At 50.3% G+C, this 17,531-nt stretch overlaps 1 protein-coding gene across 1 annotated transcript in view; it reads left to right on the top strand.

Annotated features, from left to right (window-relative positions):
* Nucleotides 1-4,672: 4,672 nt before the first annotated feature.
* Nucleotides 4,673-17,531, top strand: part of LOC138830117 (slit homolog 1 protein) — a 147,215-nt gene continuing 134,356 nt past the window's right edge. Inside the window, exon 1 of the mRNA XM_070026523.1 lies at nucleotides 4,673-5,319. Within this exon, the coding sequence (XP_069882624.1) occupies nucleotides 5,120-5,319 (200 nt within the window). The 5' untranslated portion in view covers nucleotides 4,673-5,119. The remainder of the gene's footprint in view (nucleotides 5,320-17,531) is intronic.

Raw genomic sequence — 17,531 nt, 5'->3', positions numbered from 1 at the left:
AATACTCTGAATAAGATGCTAAAAGGCTGATGCACCCAAGTGAAAATCTCTTATGTTCCCAGCACCTGTCTTATAGTTGACATGCAAACAATATCTGGTAAATGCATGGACGCATTTACTGCTACCTGTGCTGGGCTGCTCTCTGCATTCTCTCTTCCTTCTCTTCCTTCTTCCCTCCCTTCTGCTTCTTTCTTGCTCTCAATGGTTCTTATTGGCCAGAGTTAATGCCCTGTAGGCTAGTAAAGTCCAAGATCTCAAGCCTAGGAGTTTTTCCCTGCTTCAAATTTTGCCATCGAGATGTTCAAGCAGTCCCATCTCCTGTGAATCCAGAGTTTTAGAGACTTAAGGGAAAATATCTAGAGTTCTGTTGGCACAGACCTCTCAGGGACAGGTTGGCATAAATGCCAAAGGTTGGATGTTGTGTTCTTGCCAGGTATGGGGCCCAACACAGAAAATCATTCATGGCTCACCTCTGCATCTGCTTTGCTATGTGTAGTTAGAATGGTCACTCCCCTTCTCTGAGCTACCAACAAGGAAGTGACGTATGGATGTAATGCTTTATTAATCCCCCTGGGCTCTGGCATCATGTTCTCACCCTTCCCCCTTGACCATCTTTCTCTTTGATGTGCCTCATCCTTGCTAATGGGTATGTGTGGAACTTGGAGACCATGCTTCACACACATGGTCTCTGCCAGACTATTTCCTTCAATGCCTCCCTGGAGTGGATAGGTCCAAGTTCAAACTCATTAACTCAGCATACCAGGCCTTGATTTTTTTTTTTTTAAGAGAATGGCTTCTGGAATCCCCTGCATTCCAATCACAATGTCTCCTATCCCTAGGGAAGATTCTGGATTGGAGAGTGGATCCCAGGAAGTATTGGTGATGGTGAGGAGTTAGGTTGTACTATCCAGGACAAAGTTCTCAAATAAAAAGACAGAAGCAATGCTGCAACTGTCCCTTTGCTATCACTCAGGTCCTCTCTCTGGAAGCAGCCAGGGCCCAGAGACAGTGTATGCTCACACAGGCATGTGTTTGAACATGGGGACAGGCCAGATGGGGCGTAGGTCCCAGTACAGCTCTATGTGGGCCCAGGTCATTAAAGAGCTGCCCCTGGTCTGTGCCTTACCTTCTGCAGCCCTAGATACCAGGAAAGCCTGTCTCATGTGTTTGTGTGTGTGTGTGTGTGTGTGTGTGTGTGTGTGTGTGTGTGTGTGTGTATGTGTGTGTGTGTGTGTGTGTGTGCGCGCTGTGGATCCTTCAGGACTGCTTAAGTGCCTCGTCCCACAGGGAATCTTCACCTCTGGACTCTCACTCATTTCCAGTCACCACACATACCAGAATGTTCCCATTTTCTCTTCTGTTCCTTTTCTGGCTGTGGCTCTTGGAAAGCCAGGTCCATTCTATTCCCCAGTGAGTTACTGAATCCTGGTCCAGTGCCTGGAGCCCATCAGGACTCAGTAAGTTAACAGATGTCATGCTAGGATGGCAGGCATTCTGCCTTGTTTTTGCCTTTTGCAGTGTCCTCTAGCTTTTCTTCTTGTAGCAGGGGCTGGTGGAGGTGGGGTAGGACCCATGCCAAAGCTGGAGGAAGGGCTCCCTCTCCTGGAGTCACAGGCAGAAGGTGACCCTCTACTGCCAAGTGCATATGACCCATGCCACTGGGATGGGGAAACCTGACCCCAAGTGTTCCTCGAGGGGTGGCCCTGCCAGTGGCTGGTGGGCAGCTCTGGCTTGGTGGTGCCTTCCTGGCCAAAGCAATGCACTAAGCTTGCTCCACCACAACCATGCAGAGGGAGCAGGTGGCCTGGGCTAGAGGGAGGGGGTAGGGAGTCTTGCCGGAGGGAGGGGCAAGGGAGAGGAAATTGAAAAAGCAAAGTGTGTGTGTGGGAGGGGGGGGGTGGGGGGAGACTTGGGGTGTGTGGCTGGCCAGGCGGTTGTTTAACGAGTAAATGTGCTGGGAACGCTAATGAGCTGTGTTCATTCATGGCGAGCTGCCTCCTGAATTGGGGAGCCCGCCAGGTTCTGGGGTGGAGGAACCAGGGATGGGAGCCAAGTTGGGGAGCTGCCCAGCTGCTGGGGCAGGGCCTCCCGTGATGAGCTGGCAGGGGTAGTCTTTGTCCTGAGGCTGAGGGGCCCTCCTTCCTTCCCTCCCTTCAAAGGAAAGGCCAGGCTTTGCCAGGCCTGGACAACTTGGCTCAGGGCCTGATTGGGTGACACTGGCCAGGCTGGTCTGGAAGCTTCTAGGGCAGGAGCCACAGAAAAGGCTGATCTTGCACCCTCCCCTTTTTACCCCTTCTCACACCAGTTCTCCTTGCCACTCTAAGACCCTAGGGCATGTCGCCTGGTTAATCAACACTCTTCCCTTCTCCATAGGGGTCCTGGCTTCCTGGGGCCTCAGAGGTTATGGGACACTGTGTGTGTGTGTGTGTGTGTGTGTGTGTGTGTGTGTGTGTGTGTGTGTGTGTGTGTGTGTGTGTGTGTGTGTGTGTGATGGGGGGAGAGAGTTTTTGAATGTGGCACTACTGGAGCAGAAGGCTGGAGACCAGGTGTCTTCAACCAGTGCTGCCAGTGTGATAGGCCTACTAAGTGCCAGGTGCTGGGGTAGGTGCCAAAGTGAGGAATCAAGGGGTGGGTATGGTTGGCTTTGCCCTCCGGGGATGTGTCAGGAAGGAGGGGAAAAAGCTGCAAGTGTAAACAGAGCTCCAGCTACAAGGGATAAACAAAGCAGCAGGCACAGAGGAATGAAGATTTCACTGCCCTGGGCTGGGTAGGCCATGGAGAAAGACTTGAAATTTGCAAGACAGAGGATCCTGGCCCTTCCAGATTAGGTCTGACTTTGTAGGAAGGTTCCTTACAATTACAACATGTGGGGACCCCTGAAAAAGCCCCCTCCTTGAGTTACTGAATCAATACTCAAGAGTCCACAGCTCAGATAGAAGTCCTTCACAGGGGTGCATTGTGCAGAGTTGTAGGGCTGCATAAATACTGTGTGTGTGTGTGTGTGTGTGTGTGTGTGTGTGTGTGTGTGTGTGTGAGAGAGAGAGAGAGAGAGAGAGAGAGAGAGAGAGAGAGAGAGAGAGAGAGAGAATATGCTTGAACTCAGGCCTTGTGACTGTTCCTGAGCTTTTGTACTAAGTCTAGCACTCTACCACCAGAGTCACAGCTTCATTTCCAGCTTTTTTTTTTTTGGTGCTTAATTGGAGATAAGAGTCTCACAAACTTTCCTTTCCTGGGCTGACTTTGAACTGCAATCCTCAGATCTCAGCCTCCTGAGTAGCTCAGTGACAGGTGTGAGCCACCAGTGCTTGGTGAAGGTGCATGAATACTTTTAAAAGAATTCTTGGAAGCCTATAAACACCTATGGAGGGTCTGACCTACAGTCCACAGTTCTACCTATACTTTGTCAATGGAGATCCTGAAAAAAAAATGTATCCAGATGGAAAAGAGAAAACAAGGGGAAAATGAGCCTTGGGTACTCTGTGGATGATAGGGTTCTATATTTGTGAAGCCTGTTGTATCTCCCCACTAGCACCTAGGACAAACTTCCATGTCCAGGGCTCCAGGAGCAGCCCTTCTGGGATGGGGGACATCATAGCCGCAGGTGATTCTTGAGTCGATTGTCACCTCCTCTCCCCAGGCTGTGCACAGGGTGCCTTCTAGTCGTACAGCAGGCCCAGATGCACAGACCAGGCTCTGGTCCCTAAAACTCCATCAAGACATAGCTGTCCTTGATTTGGCAAAGACATTTATCTTTTCTGGAGTTCAGAAGAATTTTCTCTCCACCTATAATTCTCATTCTTACCCATGTTGACACCTACATCAGAGTAAGTCCCCGGCCACTGGGCAGGGACTAGAGTCCTTTATGGGTGGGCCTGGGAGTACTTCTCACCCCAGCAGGCTGCCTGGCCCCTTTCCAGCCCTCTCTGCTGCCCTGTGATGATAGGATGGAATGTTTCTTTTTCTCTTTCCATCTGTCAGGAATGGAGGAGCCAGGAGTGTGAGTGGAGGGAGATGTTTGCTGCATTCCCAAGGCCCCACTGACACCCTTGTCCCCTCCACCCAGTCCCACTGATACCCTGTCTGCTCCTCCTCCCCCTCCCTCCCCCTCCCTCCCCCTCCCTCTACCCCCCCAGCCAAGAAGGCCTAGTTAGAAGACCCCTTCTGTCTATGAATGTCCAGTGCAGGGCTAATCCTATCCCACTACTTGTGTTCCTGGGGAGAAATAGGGTACTGCCATCTTGGGGAGAATGTGTGTTGAAGGAGAGGAGACTGTACTTGGCCTGCGGCTTTTGCAAGGTAGTGGCGTGGAGAGACCACCTGGGGCCAGAGCCTTCCTTCCACCCAACTGACAGCAAGTACGGTGGGGACTGGGGACCTTGGGGATGTGAAGTGTGTTTGTGGCCCCAGGGAAGGTATCCAGGAACACAGCCAACATTTCTTAAAAAAAAAAAAAAACCCACCTTCCTTCTTTGGACTATCTTGAACCCTTGTGTGTGTGTGTGTGTGTGTGTGTGAGAGAGAGAGAGAGAGTGTGAGTGTGTGGGTAGCCCCCTCCCCGCTCCCCCCCCCCCCCATACCTCCGCAGCTCCTGCCCGCTGGCGGCGCCTGGAAGTTCCATCTTTGAAACTGTACGCGGTTCAGCAGCCGGGAGGAGGGGGCGGTGGTCGGGGCTGGGGGGAGGGCGAGGCGGGGAGGAGTCTGGCCCTGGATGTGTGCTTTTTGCTTGATGGATGACTGGCGGGTGGGAGCGATGGTGCGGGTGTGAGTGTGTGTGTGTGGTGTGTGTGTGCGCCCGCGTGTGCGTGCGCAAGCGGGGTGCGTGCGCGGGGCCTGCCCATTTTCCTCCTCGCAGCAGTCAGTTGGGAGCTGGGAGGGAGAGAGAGGAAGAGGATCCAGAGAGGAGCGGAGAGGATCCGCGCGTTCCCTGTCCAGGGCGTCCTTCCTCCGTCCGCCCGCACCCGGGCGCGTGGCCGGGGCAGCCCGGTGCCTCCTAGCCCGCCCGGGCGAAGCGCTCCGCCCGAGGGCTGCGGCGCTGGGCGCGGGGGCTGCACCTGGAAGCCTCCCCGGACGGGGATGGTCAGCAGCTGCCGCCGTCTGGCACGGGACCGGTGAGGGCACCATGGCGCTGATGCCCCGGTGGGGGACCTTGGCGGGGCTGATCCGGCCAGAGCTCTGGCTGCTGCTGCTGTGGGCAGTCGCGTGGCGCCTGGGTGCCACGGCGTGCCCCGCCCTCTGCACCTGCACCGGCACCACGGTGGACTGCCACGGCACTGGGCTGCAGGCCATCCCCAAGAACATCCCACGGAACACCGAGCGCCTGTGAGTATGAGTCCCCGTCCTCGGCTTGGGGAGCCCCCAGGTTGCCCTCCTACCAGCCATGCAACCGATGCAACCGAGGGCCAGGGTGGGAGCCAGATTGCTGGGGCCAATGGATCGGACAGAGCTAGTGGGGATCTTTCCCCAGTCTGAAGCCCAGAGCCAGGGTGCGCTCCGATTTCCCTTCCCCGGGATTCAAAGAGCTCCCTGCGGCGGGCTGTCAGCCCATCCTCACACCTGCCCCCCAGGTCGGCACTGGCAGGCCCTTCCCACTGCACCAGCACTTTCCTCCAGGGCGCCCCAAAGCAAAGATGGGAGCCCCAAAGCAAAGCGCGGGGAGAGACGCTGCCCACACTGCCCGGCACCGTGTCTCCTCCTGGACACAGGGGGCTTGGGCTGTGTGCTCTGACTGGTTGTGTAGGTTTGGACCGACGGCTTGCTGCCTGGCCCTGGGCAGCATGGTGCCATGGAGTTGAAGTTTCTGCCCCCTTCATTTTTCTCCATTGTTTACCTTGAGGATTCTCGCTATGCCAGGTGTCTGGTGGCCTCCTTCCCCGCCAGCCAGCCCCAATCCTGGCAGACAATGGGACCTGAATGAAGGCTTTGGGTTTGGGGCTTGGAGCATGTTAAATTCAGGACCCAGAGTGGGTGGGTGTGACTTGGAGAAGGAGCCCCTTAAATAATAAGAGATCAGGAGCTTGGATGGAGGCACTAGGTTAAAGATGACAAGTCATAAAAAATGTAAATTCTTCCCTCTGTCATTTCTCTTTTACTTGTAAATTTTCAGGAAACTGGATCCTTTCTAGACATGCTGAGCTTTGTTAGTGTGTGTGTGTGTGTGTGTGTGTGTGTGTGTGTATTTAAAGATCTACATAATATAATATATTTTTTGCTAATTTGCAGATTGGGTGTCTGTGGGTTCCTAGCATCTCTGGGCACCTTAGTAGTATGAGTTTGTGGGGGACCACATGTGTAGGCTGTGAGTGTAGGTTTTTGGTCACAGGCAGAACCTTTGTACTGCTCACAGAGGTGAAGGCACCAGGAAAATTTTTTTTTTGATCAGGACTTGAGCAGACTGGCAGCTCCTTTCAAACCCCATGCTCTTGGAGGACTGCAGTGGCTCTCAGGAAAGGTTGATATATTTGGGTAACTTTGGAGCACATTTTCATGGCTCTCATCTGGTCAAAAGCTGATATCTGACCCTGGGGAGAGCTGTTGCCTGGATCAAACTTTGTACCAAAGCCAACAATTAGTGAACACACACTTTTGCCCCAGACTCTTCTTAGTTGGGGTGGAGACAGTCCCAAGTTAGAGAATTTGCAATCTGCATGCAATCTAGATGGTAAAAGATCTCACTCTGTGTGTGTGTGTGTGTGTGTGTGTGTGTGTGTGTGTGTGTGTGTGTGTGTGTGTGTGTATTTGTATTGTGAGGCTGGTAAAGGATGATGAGGGAAGGTGCGAGACCAAACCCAGTGTTCTTGGCAGTCCATGTATTTCCTTGGGTAGACCTGGAGAAAAACTGAGCATCGAAGATCTGTTGAGAGGACCCTGAGGTTGCCGGGTCACCGCTAGGCTTGGTCCCTCTGGACCTACTCCCTGTTCCCTTTGCCTTGTCCACTGGGGCATGTCTCCTGCTGCTGTTACCCTGGCAGCAGCTTAGATGTGAGACACATGCGCCCCTCGCCTTTGCGCTGGGATATCTTGAATGTCCAAGTGTTCTCCATCCATGTTTTCTCATGACCTTGAGTGTTTAGGATATTGTCTGTTGTGACTTTTATAAATTCTTTAAGTCAGATAGAGATGAAGTAAAAATTCCTAATCTAGAGGAAGGAGTTGGGGTCGTGGGAGTGATGGCGGCACCTGGGTTGAAACTGCAGCTCTGTCAGTGATGAGCAGTGTGACTTGGGGTCTTCTCTGAGCCTTAGGGTCTTCCCATTGGGAAAATGGGATCAGGGAGACTTTCAGTCTTTGGTTCTTGAGAAGGGAGGAGGTAATATGCAGAGAAGTACCTAATATGTCCTGGTACTTACCCGGTGAGAATCTAGGTGATAAAAATAGGGAGGGCAGTCTTATTATTATTATTATTAGTATTTTGTGCTGGTACTAGGGTTTGAACTCAGGGCCTGGGTGTTCACTTTCCCTTAGCCTTTTTGCTCAAGCCTGGTGTTCTACCACTTGAGCCATAGCTTCACTTTCAGCTTTTCAGTGGTTAATTGGAGATAAGAGTCTCTCACAGTTTCCTGCCCAGGCTGGCTTTGAACCAAATCTTTAGATCTTGGCCTCCTGAGTAGTTAGGATTATAGGTGTGAGCCTTAACTAAGTCTCATTTTTTTAAATTAAGAAAATGTTAGCAAAGCCAGGAAGTATCATGGGTGCTGAGGACCCATGAGAGAGCTTGTCCTTGCCTGCAAGGGCACATGGTCTGGAGAACTGGGCAGGGAACCTTTAACTAGCAGCTCTAAGGAGAGGAGCAGCCAGCAATGTGATGGAGCTGTGAGAACATTGGGACAATAAATATTTTTCTAGGGTGAATTGCTTCTCAGAGGATGGGATGCTTGATCAGGGGTGAGAGATTTTCTGTTTTTGTTTTCCTAAGTAGAGAGAGCAGGCAACACAAATAATAACAGCATGATATCTGGTACGATGGTGCATGCCTGTACCCTCAGCAGTTTAGGATGCAGAGGCAGGAGGATCAGAAATTCAAGGCTAGCCTGAGGAAAAGTAGTGGCAAGACCAAGTCTCAGAAATGAAAACAAAAAGAGAGAAGAGATCCAGTAGTAGAGTGCTTGTCTAGTATCTACAAGGCCTGGGGTTCACTCTCCAGCTGTCACGAGAGAGAGAGAGAGAGAGAGAGAGAGAGAGAGAGAGAGAGAGAGAGAGAGAGAGAGAGAGAGAGAGAGAGAGAGAGAGAGAGAGAGAGAGAGAGAGAAAGAGAGAGAGAGAGAGAGAGAGAGAGAGAGAGAGAGGGAGAGAGGGGGAGAGGGAGAGAGGGAGAGAGGGGAAGAAAAAGAGAGAGTAACAGCATGAACAAAGCCTGCAGCTGTGAGTAGGCTTGGCCTGATGGGCAAATGGACCAGCTTGTCCCTGGGGTTGAATCATGTGATGTCCATTGGATATGAGAAGGGCCCAGAGGGCTTTTCTCTCTCTGGACTTCTCTGTTGGGGACTTCTGGGGTGGGAACCCAGGGTGCATTATCCTGGAGGAGCTGGAAGAGGGCTGAGCTTCACTGTGTATACAGCTTCTGGGGCTGGGACTCGGTGTGGAAGGCAGAGGGAGCCTGTTTACCAGGCAGGCCTCGGAAGAGCCATTGGAGGAGGAAGAGAATGTCCTGAAAGAGGCTTTGGTGAGCACCCAGGCAGACTCAAAATAACTGGCAAATGCTCTCTCTCATCAATACGGGTGTCAGGCAGTTCTGGAGCCTGGTCAGCATCTTCCTCAGAGGCTGTGAAATGTTCAAACACTGCAGCTGTGCATTTGCTTTTTGTCCTGTGGGCAGCTTCTGCAGCAGCCTGGGAGGCCTCGCAACTTTATGACCATATATTCCATACCTCCTGGTCCAGCTCTATCCCCTCAAGTGGGATGAAATTGTCATTGGCTTGCTGCAGTGACTTCTGGGAAGAGATTGTCTAGGGCCCAGAGCAGCTGAGGAAATCGGTTCAGCCAGAAGGGCCTCAGGGCTGGGGGGCCCCTGGTGGAGAAGGGATGCTAAATAATTTACTGTAATGGAACAATTAAAATGTGGGAGGTGCTGGAGGAGGCCTGGGAAGTAGAAGTATCATCTCTTTGTAGGGAATCAGCCTGCGAGGGACCTAGTCATGGCCACTATAAACTTTTTTTCTTTCATTGGAAAACCTTGACTTTCAGTTTGATTTCTCCCTCACCCCCGATTAAAAAAAACCCTTTTGGCAGGGGCAATGGTGGCTCATGTCTGGAATCCTAGCTACTCAGGAGGCTGAGATACGAGGATTGCTGTTTGAAGCTAGCCTGGGCAGAAAAATCTAAGAGACTCTTATCTTCAATTATCCAGTAAAAACTGGGAAGCAGAAGAGTGGCTCAAATGGTAGAGTGCCAGCTGAGCCAGGGCCTGAGGCTCATACTTCATGCTGTAGTGCCAGTACAAAAAAAACCCCACATAAATCCTTTAGGACTATAGTGAGTATGTGCTCTTGTTCCCAGGGTGCTTGTATTTGAGGTTAGCATGTGTGCAGAGGGTCCTGTGGTAGGCCATCTAAGCAAAGTGGGATAGTTAGGCCTGCTGGCTTCCATTTGCTCCCTGGCCCAGAACACTGTCAGGTCTGGGGTCCTGCTCTCATACTATCTTCTTTTTTTTTTTTTTTTTTTGGGTCCGGTCGTGGGGCCTGAACTCTGGGCCTGGGCGCTGTCCCTCAGCTCTTCAGCTCAAGGCTAGTGCTCTACCACTTGAGCCACAGCGCCACTTCCGGCTTTTTTCTTTTTGCTTATGTGGTGCTGAGGAATCGAACCCAGGGCCTTGAGCATGCAAGGCAAGCGCTCTACCACTGAGCCACCTTCCCAGCCCTCATACTATCTTCTTTATGTCCCTTTGCCTCATCTGCAACTTGTCCATCCTTCCCTGTGCAAGCTACAGAGGTCTAGGAGGCCCATGGCTCCTCTGGGCAGAGACCCCCTGAGACTGGGAGTCCCCAAAGGAGATTGTCCAGGGCATCCTAGGACTGATGGTCTGGAGAACTTGCTTGGAATTCCAAATAATGACTGGATAGTGGTTGTGGTGATGGCGGTCAGGGGCCAGCAAAGCCAAATCCGTCACTAAGGCCTGGCTGGCCTGGGCTATCTGGGCAGAGATGGTGCTGTCTTGCAGCAAAGGCCTTTCTCCTAGCAGATGGGGAACTCCCGCTCTCATAGGCATTGGGGTGGTAGCAGTGTGCTAGGCTTGTTGCTGGACCCTGGGCTGTCCCTCTACCTGCTCTGAGACCCCATTTCCCCACATGTAGAAGGGCACAAAACCACGGGCATGGCACATTGAGGGGCAGGTGCCATGTGTAGCATGTGGCTGGTGGTCTACCTGCCATTGGCTTCTGGAAATCACATCTTTTATGCAATAAAACAGTGACTCACTTGTGCTTGTGAAAATGCCTTGTGATTCAATCACCGGGTGCTAATATTGTTATTTGTGAAGCCCAAACTAAAGGCTGGAGGGTTTGGGTGGGGCAGAAGGGAGCTCCAGAGGTATGGGTTTGAGTGTTGGACAGGCTGCTCTGCTGGATTGTCCTCTCTGAGGGTGTGGTCAATGCCTGGGGACCCCTCTTCCCACTATACAATTTGGAGACCGTGGCAGATATTGTAGTGCGGCAGAGCTGTGCAGCACACCTCCTGTGATGGGCTGGAGTGCATGGCATGGAGGGGTCAGGGGTGGACCTGCTGCTCTGCAGGGTGGGAGAGAGCCACCGGCATTCATTCATTCATTCATTCATTCATGCATTCATTCATGCATTCATTCATTCAACAAATAGCTGCTGTTGGGCTGAGCAGAAAAAATTGGCCTCTCCCTGCCTCCCCCTTCCCCCCAAGTTTCGGTCCAGTAGGGGAAAGAGAGATAAACGACACAATAAGAGAATAAACACATAATTGCAAACTGGGATAAGTGCTTAGGAGGAAAGTACTTCCCAGAACCCCCATTTTCCTGCCTATAAAGTGGGGGTGGTGATAGGGCTTGCTTCAAAGGGCGGGTCTGAGGACTAAATGTGTGCTGGGCCTGGCAGAGAGACAGCCAGTGCCCAATAAATGGTGCTATTATCGTTGTTGTTAAGAGATGGCCTGGTGGGAACTTGAGACACGGTGCCGGATCCAGGCTTGGCCCTCCTCTTCCCTCACCAGGCAGCTGCTAGGAGCCCCCAAACACACAGCACCGGCTCCCCTTCCCTGGGTTCGGAGCAGGCCGTCGGTGGCCCAGGCCGCCTGAGGCTGCCAGCAGGGGCGGCCACGCGCTTTGGGGCCTGGCGAGGGCGCGCAGCGAGGCCGGGCAGCTCCTGCACGATTGGGAGCAGACTGGCGGACGGGCGTTTGGCCGAGTTGCCGCCTCCAGTTCTGTGCCGGCATTAGCAGCTCAGCAGGGCTCTTGCTTAATGGGATTTTCTTCCCAAATGCTGTAATTATCGCCATACAAATACTTATTACCCAGAGCAGATGACGGCCAGCTTTGGGCAGTAGCCAGGGAGCGGGGCTGTGCTCAGGGGGGTGGAGAATTGGCTCCTGATTTTGAAGGCGCTTACGACCCCCTCCTCTTTTTTCTGGAACCCGGCCTGTGGCAGACAAACAGCTGTTAGGCACCTGCCGTGGGGTGCCCAGCATTGAGAGAGGTCGGTGTGGATCAGCTGCTCTGGGAGCTTGCAGCCGGGTAGGGGAGAAAGCACAAGCATGGAGGCCAGGTGCTAGTGGCTCACCCACGCCTGTAATCCTAGCTACTCAGAAGGCTGAGATGTGAGGATTGTGGTTTGAAGCCAGACCAGACAGGAAAGTCTGTGAGACTCTAATCTCCAATTAACCATCAAAAAGTCAGAAGTGGAGCTCAAGTGGTAGCGTGCCAGCCTTGAGTAAAAAAGCTATGGGACAGCACCCAGGCTCAGTTCTAGCCCTAATACTGGCACCAAAAGCAAAAACAACAAAAGGCTATAAAACCAGACAATTTAACATTACGATGGCACAGTTATTTACTCAATAGTTCACATTCAGATTTCAGTTGTCCCAGCAATGTGTTCCAGGCCAGAATCCTTCCTAGGATCACAGATAGAATTTGGGGGTCATGGTTTTACTCTGTTTTTTTTTTTCTGCCTTTGCCTCTCTGGACCTTGACCTTATTGCAAGCTAGATTTGTGTAGACTTCAATTTGTCTTCACCTGGTCTTTGCTCATAGCTGCCTACTAGTTACATGATTTACCAGGAATGCTGAATTATGTCAGTTTGTACTGATATTGGAGATGTTTGCCAGGTTTCTTTCTCTTTTTTAAAAAAATATTTTATTTTATTTTTATTATTATTTTTTGCTGGTCCTGGGACTTGAACTCAGGGTGTGGGCACTGTTCCTGAGCCTCTTTGTGCTCAAGGCTAGTGTTGTACTACTTGAGCCACAGTGCCACTTCCGGCGTTTTCTGAGTAGTTTATTGGAAATAAGAGTCTCATGGACTTTTCTGCTCCAGCTGGCTTCAAATCACAATCCTCATATCTCAGTCTTCTGAGTAGCTAGGATTATAGGCATGAACCATCTGTGCCCACTTGCCAGGTTTCTTTGTATCTATAGGTAGTAGTTGTTCTCCCTTGCATTCTTAGCAAGTACTTTAGGATGATGTTTTGAGGCCATATATGTACCCTGGCCCTCATCAAACTTTTAGCCACCATTTTTATACCCGTTGATAATTTCCTAACCTTATCAGTTCTATTAGTTAGCATTTTACTGTTAGCATTTTTCTCTTCTTTCCCATCTATTTATTCATAACAGTGTGGACTTGGAAATTATTATTAGATACATGGGGTTCTAATTTATTATTATTATTATTATTATTAATTTTGTGTTGGTCTTGGGGCTTGAACTCAGAACCTGGGTACTGTCTCTGAGCTTTTTTGATCCAAGGTAGCACTCTATCACTTGAACCACAACTCCACTTCCCTTTTTTTTTTTATTGTCAGTTGTAGGCTTGAACTCAGGGCCTAGGCTCTATCCCTGAGTTTTTTCTCTCAAGACTAGTGCTCTACTACTTTAAGCCACAGCTCCACTTCTGGTTTTTACAGATTTTCTTGTCCAGGCTGGCTTCGAACCATGATTCTCAGATCTCAGCTTTCTGAGTAGCTAGGATTATAGGTGTGAGCCACCAACACCCAGATGATCCTGTCCTTTTGACAAGACTCTTTAAACACCTGCCCCAGAGGTTTGAGCAGAGAGTAATGAATGCAACTAGTGTTTTAGGAGGTCCTGTTGCCTGACTTTGGTGTGAAGAATAAAGATGGTAGTTTGGGCATTGAGCTTGTGACTGTGGCTTCTGACTTTTCTGTGACAGAGGTATTACTGCCATATATATATAAATGTCTCTCTCTCTCTCTCTATAGACATTGTGTGTGTGTGTGTGTGTGTGTGTGTGTGTGTGTGTGTGTGTGTGTGTGTGTGCTGGTACTAGGACTTGAAGTCAGCCCTAGGTGCTTTTTCAATCAAGTCTGGCAGTTCTACCACTTGAGCCACAGCTCTACTTCTGTCTTTCTCGTGTTTAATTGGAGATAAGAGTCTTATGTACTCTCCTACCTGGGCTGGCTTCAAACTGTGATCCTCAGATTGCAGCTTCCTGAATAACTTGGATTTATAGGCATAAGTCATTGGTGCCCAGCTCATTGCTGTATTTTTTTTTTTTTTTTGTCAGTTGTGGGGCTTGAACTCTGGGCCTGGGCACTGTCCCTCAGCTCTTCAGCTCAAGGAGAATACTTTACCACTTGAGCCACAGTGCTACTTCAGGCTTTCTGGTGGTTAATTGGAGATAAGAATCTCAAGGACTTTCCTGCTCAGGCTGGCTTTGAACCGTAATCCTCAGATCTCAGCCTCCTGAATAGCTAGGATTACATGTGTGAACCATTGGCACCCAGCCTGTATTTTTTTTTGTTGTTGTTGTTGGTCATGGGGCCTGAACTCTGAGCCTGGGCACTGTCCCTCAGCTCTTCAGCTCAAGGCTAGTGCTGTACCACTTGAGCTACCACTTCCAGCTTTTTCTGCTTATGTGGTGCTGAGGAATCAAACCCAGGGCCTCATGCTTGCGAGGCAAGCACTCTACCACTGAGCCACCTTCCCAGCCTGTGTATTCTTTTTTTAAAAGATACTTTTACTTCAAAATGTTAGACATATAGGATTGTTACATAACTCATCCAGAGAATTCCTACATACACATTGACCAGCTTTTCTCAGCATTAACATAGTTTATATCCACAGTCCATAAACAGAACTAAGAACCTAATTAGCATGGCTGTAATACAATTAAATGAGCAAAATTTCCCCACAAACATCCCTTTTCTGTCTCAGGATCTAATCCAGGCTTCCATAATGCATTTAGTCATTGTCTCTCTTTAGCCTCCTTCGATCTGTGACAGGTCCTTAGTCTGTCTTAGCTTTTCTTTGAGTCTTTTGCAAGGTCATAGGCCAGTTGTCTTGTGGAATACTCTTTGCCTGGGTCGTCTGGTGTTTTCCACTGGTCTGTTGAGCCTGTGCATAATTGATAGGAATGTCACAGAGCTGGTGTGTGCTCACACTTCCTGACATTGCTGTCTGTTGTGTTGCTAGTGATGTTAACCCTTACATCCTGGCTAAGCTGATGTCTTCAAGGTTTCTCTGTCATAAAGCTCCTTTCTTTCCTTTTGCTAATAATAAATACCTGGCCATAGGAGGAGATACTTGAGATTGTGATTTCCTGTTTGCTCCTAAATTCACCCACTAATTTTAACATCTATTAATAAATCTTGCCTTCAATAATTATCTAGTTGTGATTTTCTATTTCCTTCATTCATTCTATATTAATTGCAATTCTTCTATAAACAAGAGAAATATATTATTTAAAAATTATTATTATTATTATTTTAGATAGGATCTCATGGCCCAGTGACTCATGCCTGTAATCCTACCTACTCAGGAGGCTGAGATCTGAGGATCATGGTTTAAAGCTAAGCCAGCAAGAAAGTTTGTGAGGTTCTTATATCCGAAAACTAAGAAGTGGTTCATGTGGTAGAATGTCAGCCTTGAGTGAAAAAACTAAGGAACAGTGCATTGGCTTTGAGTTTGAACCCCAGGACTGGTGCTCATGCATGCGTGCATGCGTGTGTACACACACACACACACACACACACACACACACACACACACACACAAATAGGATCTCACTGTGTAGCCCCCAGCTGGCCTCAAACTTGTGATCCTGCAACCTCTGTCTTCCAAGTGTTGGGATTACAAGTGTGAACCACCATGCCTGGCTGTACCTCATTTAAAAAGGGTAGTTGGTCTGATGAAGACCTTAGATTTTTATATTCTTCTGACAGGGATTGTGTCTTATTCATCTTTGTATGCCCATTGCTTGACATATATTGTTGGTGCTCAAACAATGTGGGTTCAGTGGGTGGTCCTCCTCCTCCTCCTCCTCCACCTCCTCCTCCTCCTCCACCTCCTCCTCCTCCTCCTTCTAATTAACTTTTACCTTTGGTGAGACATTTCATGGGTTCCAATCTTTGCTTTAGGAAATGTGGTCACTGTAGTAGGCTCAGTAATGGTCCCCAAAGATGTCCCTGGAATATGTATACCCATTTGTTACCTGGTAAAGGGGACTTTGCAGATGAGGTCGGCATACTGTGAGAAAGAGGCCACTAGCCAAGGGATGTAGGTGAGATGGGCAAGGAACGGGATTATCTTCTAGAGCAGCCAAAGGGAATGCAGCTTTGACTGGAACCCAGTGAGACTGTCAGGTCTCATTCAGTTTGCGTTGTTTTTTAGCCACAGAGTGTGTAGTAATTAGCGCAGCAGTAGGAACTCACCACAGTCAGCTTGGGGCCATGTGCAGAGGGTGGGTGGGATCCACATGGGGGCCCTGAGGTTCAGGCCTGGCAGGATGATTTGGTGCTCCCTGGAGCTGAGCTCTGCATGAAATGCAGACCTGCACCCCTCCTCCAGATCTTCACCAGACATACTTTCTGGCGGTTCAGTTTCAGGGGTGCTAAGATTGTGATCTGGCAACGTTGCGTGGTACTTTGGGGGCTTGGGACTTCCTGGGGAAAACAACATATCTTTTGAGGACTGCTTTAGCTTTGGCTAGTGGCAGGGAGGGCAGGGCAGGTATGGAGGAGCTGCTGTGCAGGGATGCCCAGGCTAGGAAGACAAATAAGGCGTTTAGTTAAGCCCAGGAGGAGCGTGAGCAGTGGGAGGCAGCAATGGGGGCGGCAGTCTGTCTGAGGATGAGGTCCAAGGCAAGCAGCGGGAACAGGAGATGGGGTCACTGCAAAGCTGGGATGCACAGTTTCCTGGGAGAAGTGGAGAGCAGAGCAGATGGTTGGGAGTGAGTAGGTGGTGGGAGTTTACAGAGAGGACAGGCATGGAGGGGGCTCAGGAGAGCAGCTTGGAGAGAGTTGCTTGCAGAAAGGGAGGGGTGGGGGGGTGGGCAGGAGTCAGTAGAGGGGCTGGGGATGACTGAGGAAGGGAGGAAGCCATGCCACTGAGGTATGGAAGAGAGAGAGGTCGGGTGATGGGTCAGAGAAGGAAGGAGGCAGAGAGAGGTCAGAGGCATTTTGGTGATGTCTATAGTCACCATTTTAGCCCCTTTCTCATGGCAGGTACAGATCACGATGATTTATTGGAGCCCCTCTCTTACTCTACCCATCTGGGAGGAAGGGGTTCCTTAGCCTTGCTTTGTGGATGAGGAGAAGGATAAGAGGGGTGGTGGATCATCTGCCTATAGGCAAACAGCTGGCTGCTAAATGGTTAGCTCACTCTGGGAGTCCTGAGGCTCTGAGATGTGTTTGTGTTTAGTTGTTAAATTTCACTGCTACTCTTTACATCTTAATGAGGCCTGGCTTCTTTCACTCATTCAGCACGTACAAAACACCTGCCAGTGCTTGGCATTGCGAGGGAAAGGCAAACAGCAACTGATTCCTGCCTGTACATGTTGGGGGGAGGGCTGGAGCTGCAAGCTGGCCCTGGGAGGGGGTGTCTGATCTGCAGGTGGAGGAGGGTGGTAAACAGAGTTGGTGGTGGGGGGGAAATGTAGGCAGATGGGGGCTGCAGGTGGAGTTCATCTCCAAGAAGTCAGCAGGCAGGAGGCCTTGAAAAGGTCTGGGATGGGCAGTGAGTGTGGACTGGCCAGCTGACAATGGATGTGGAGGCCTGGTGGCTGTCAGTGGGGCCCTGACCACAGGGTGGTGGTATGGGGATGGAACCTAGGTTAGGGAATGGTGTGGTAAGAGCAGGGTATGGGCTCAGTAGTAAAGGGACTGGGGGGATTGTGGTCCTGAGAACAGGAAGTACTGTAGAGTTGAGCTGCGCACTGTTTACTTCACATCTACTAGGATGGCTACTGTCAAAAAAGAAGTACAAGCTGGGCACTGATGGCTCACACCTGTCATCCTCGCTACTCAGGAAGCTGAGATATGAAGATTATGGTTAAATGCCCGCCAAGGCAGGAAAGTCCATGAAACTCTTATCTCCAATTAACCATCAAAAAATCAGGAAG

This window comes from Dipodomys merriami, unplaced genomic scaffold (assembly GCF_024711535.1).
Source record: "Dipodomys merriami isolate MVZ:Mamm:240054 unplaced genomic scaffold, mDipMer1.0.p SCAF_184, whole genome shotgun sequence".
Lineage (NCBI taxonomy): Eukaryota > Metazoa > Chordata > Mammalia > Rodentia > Heteromyidae > Dipodomys > Dipodomys merriami.
The sequence above is the reverse complement of the archived record's forward strand: the minus strand, read 5'-3'. Positions and strand labels throughout refer to the sequence as shown.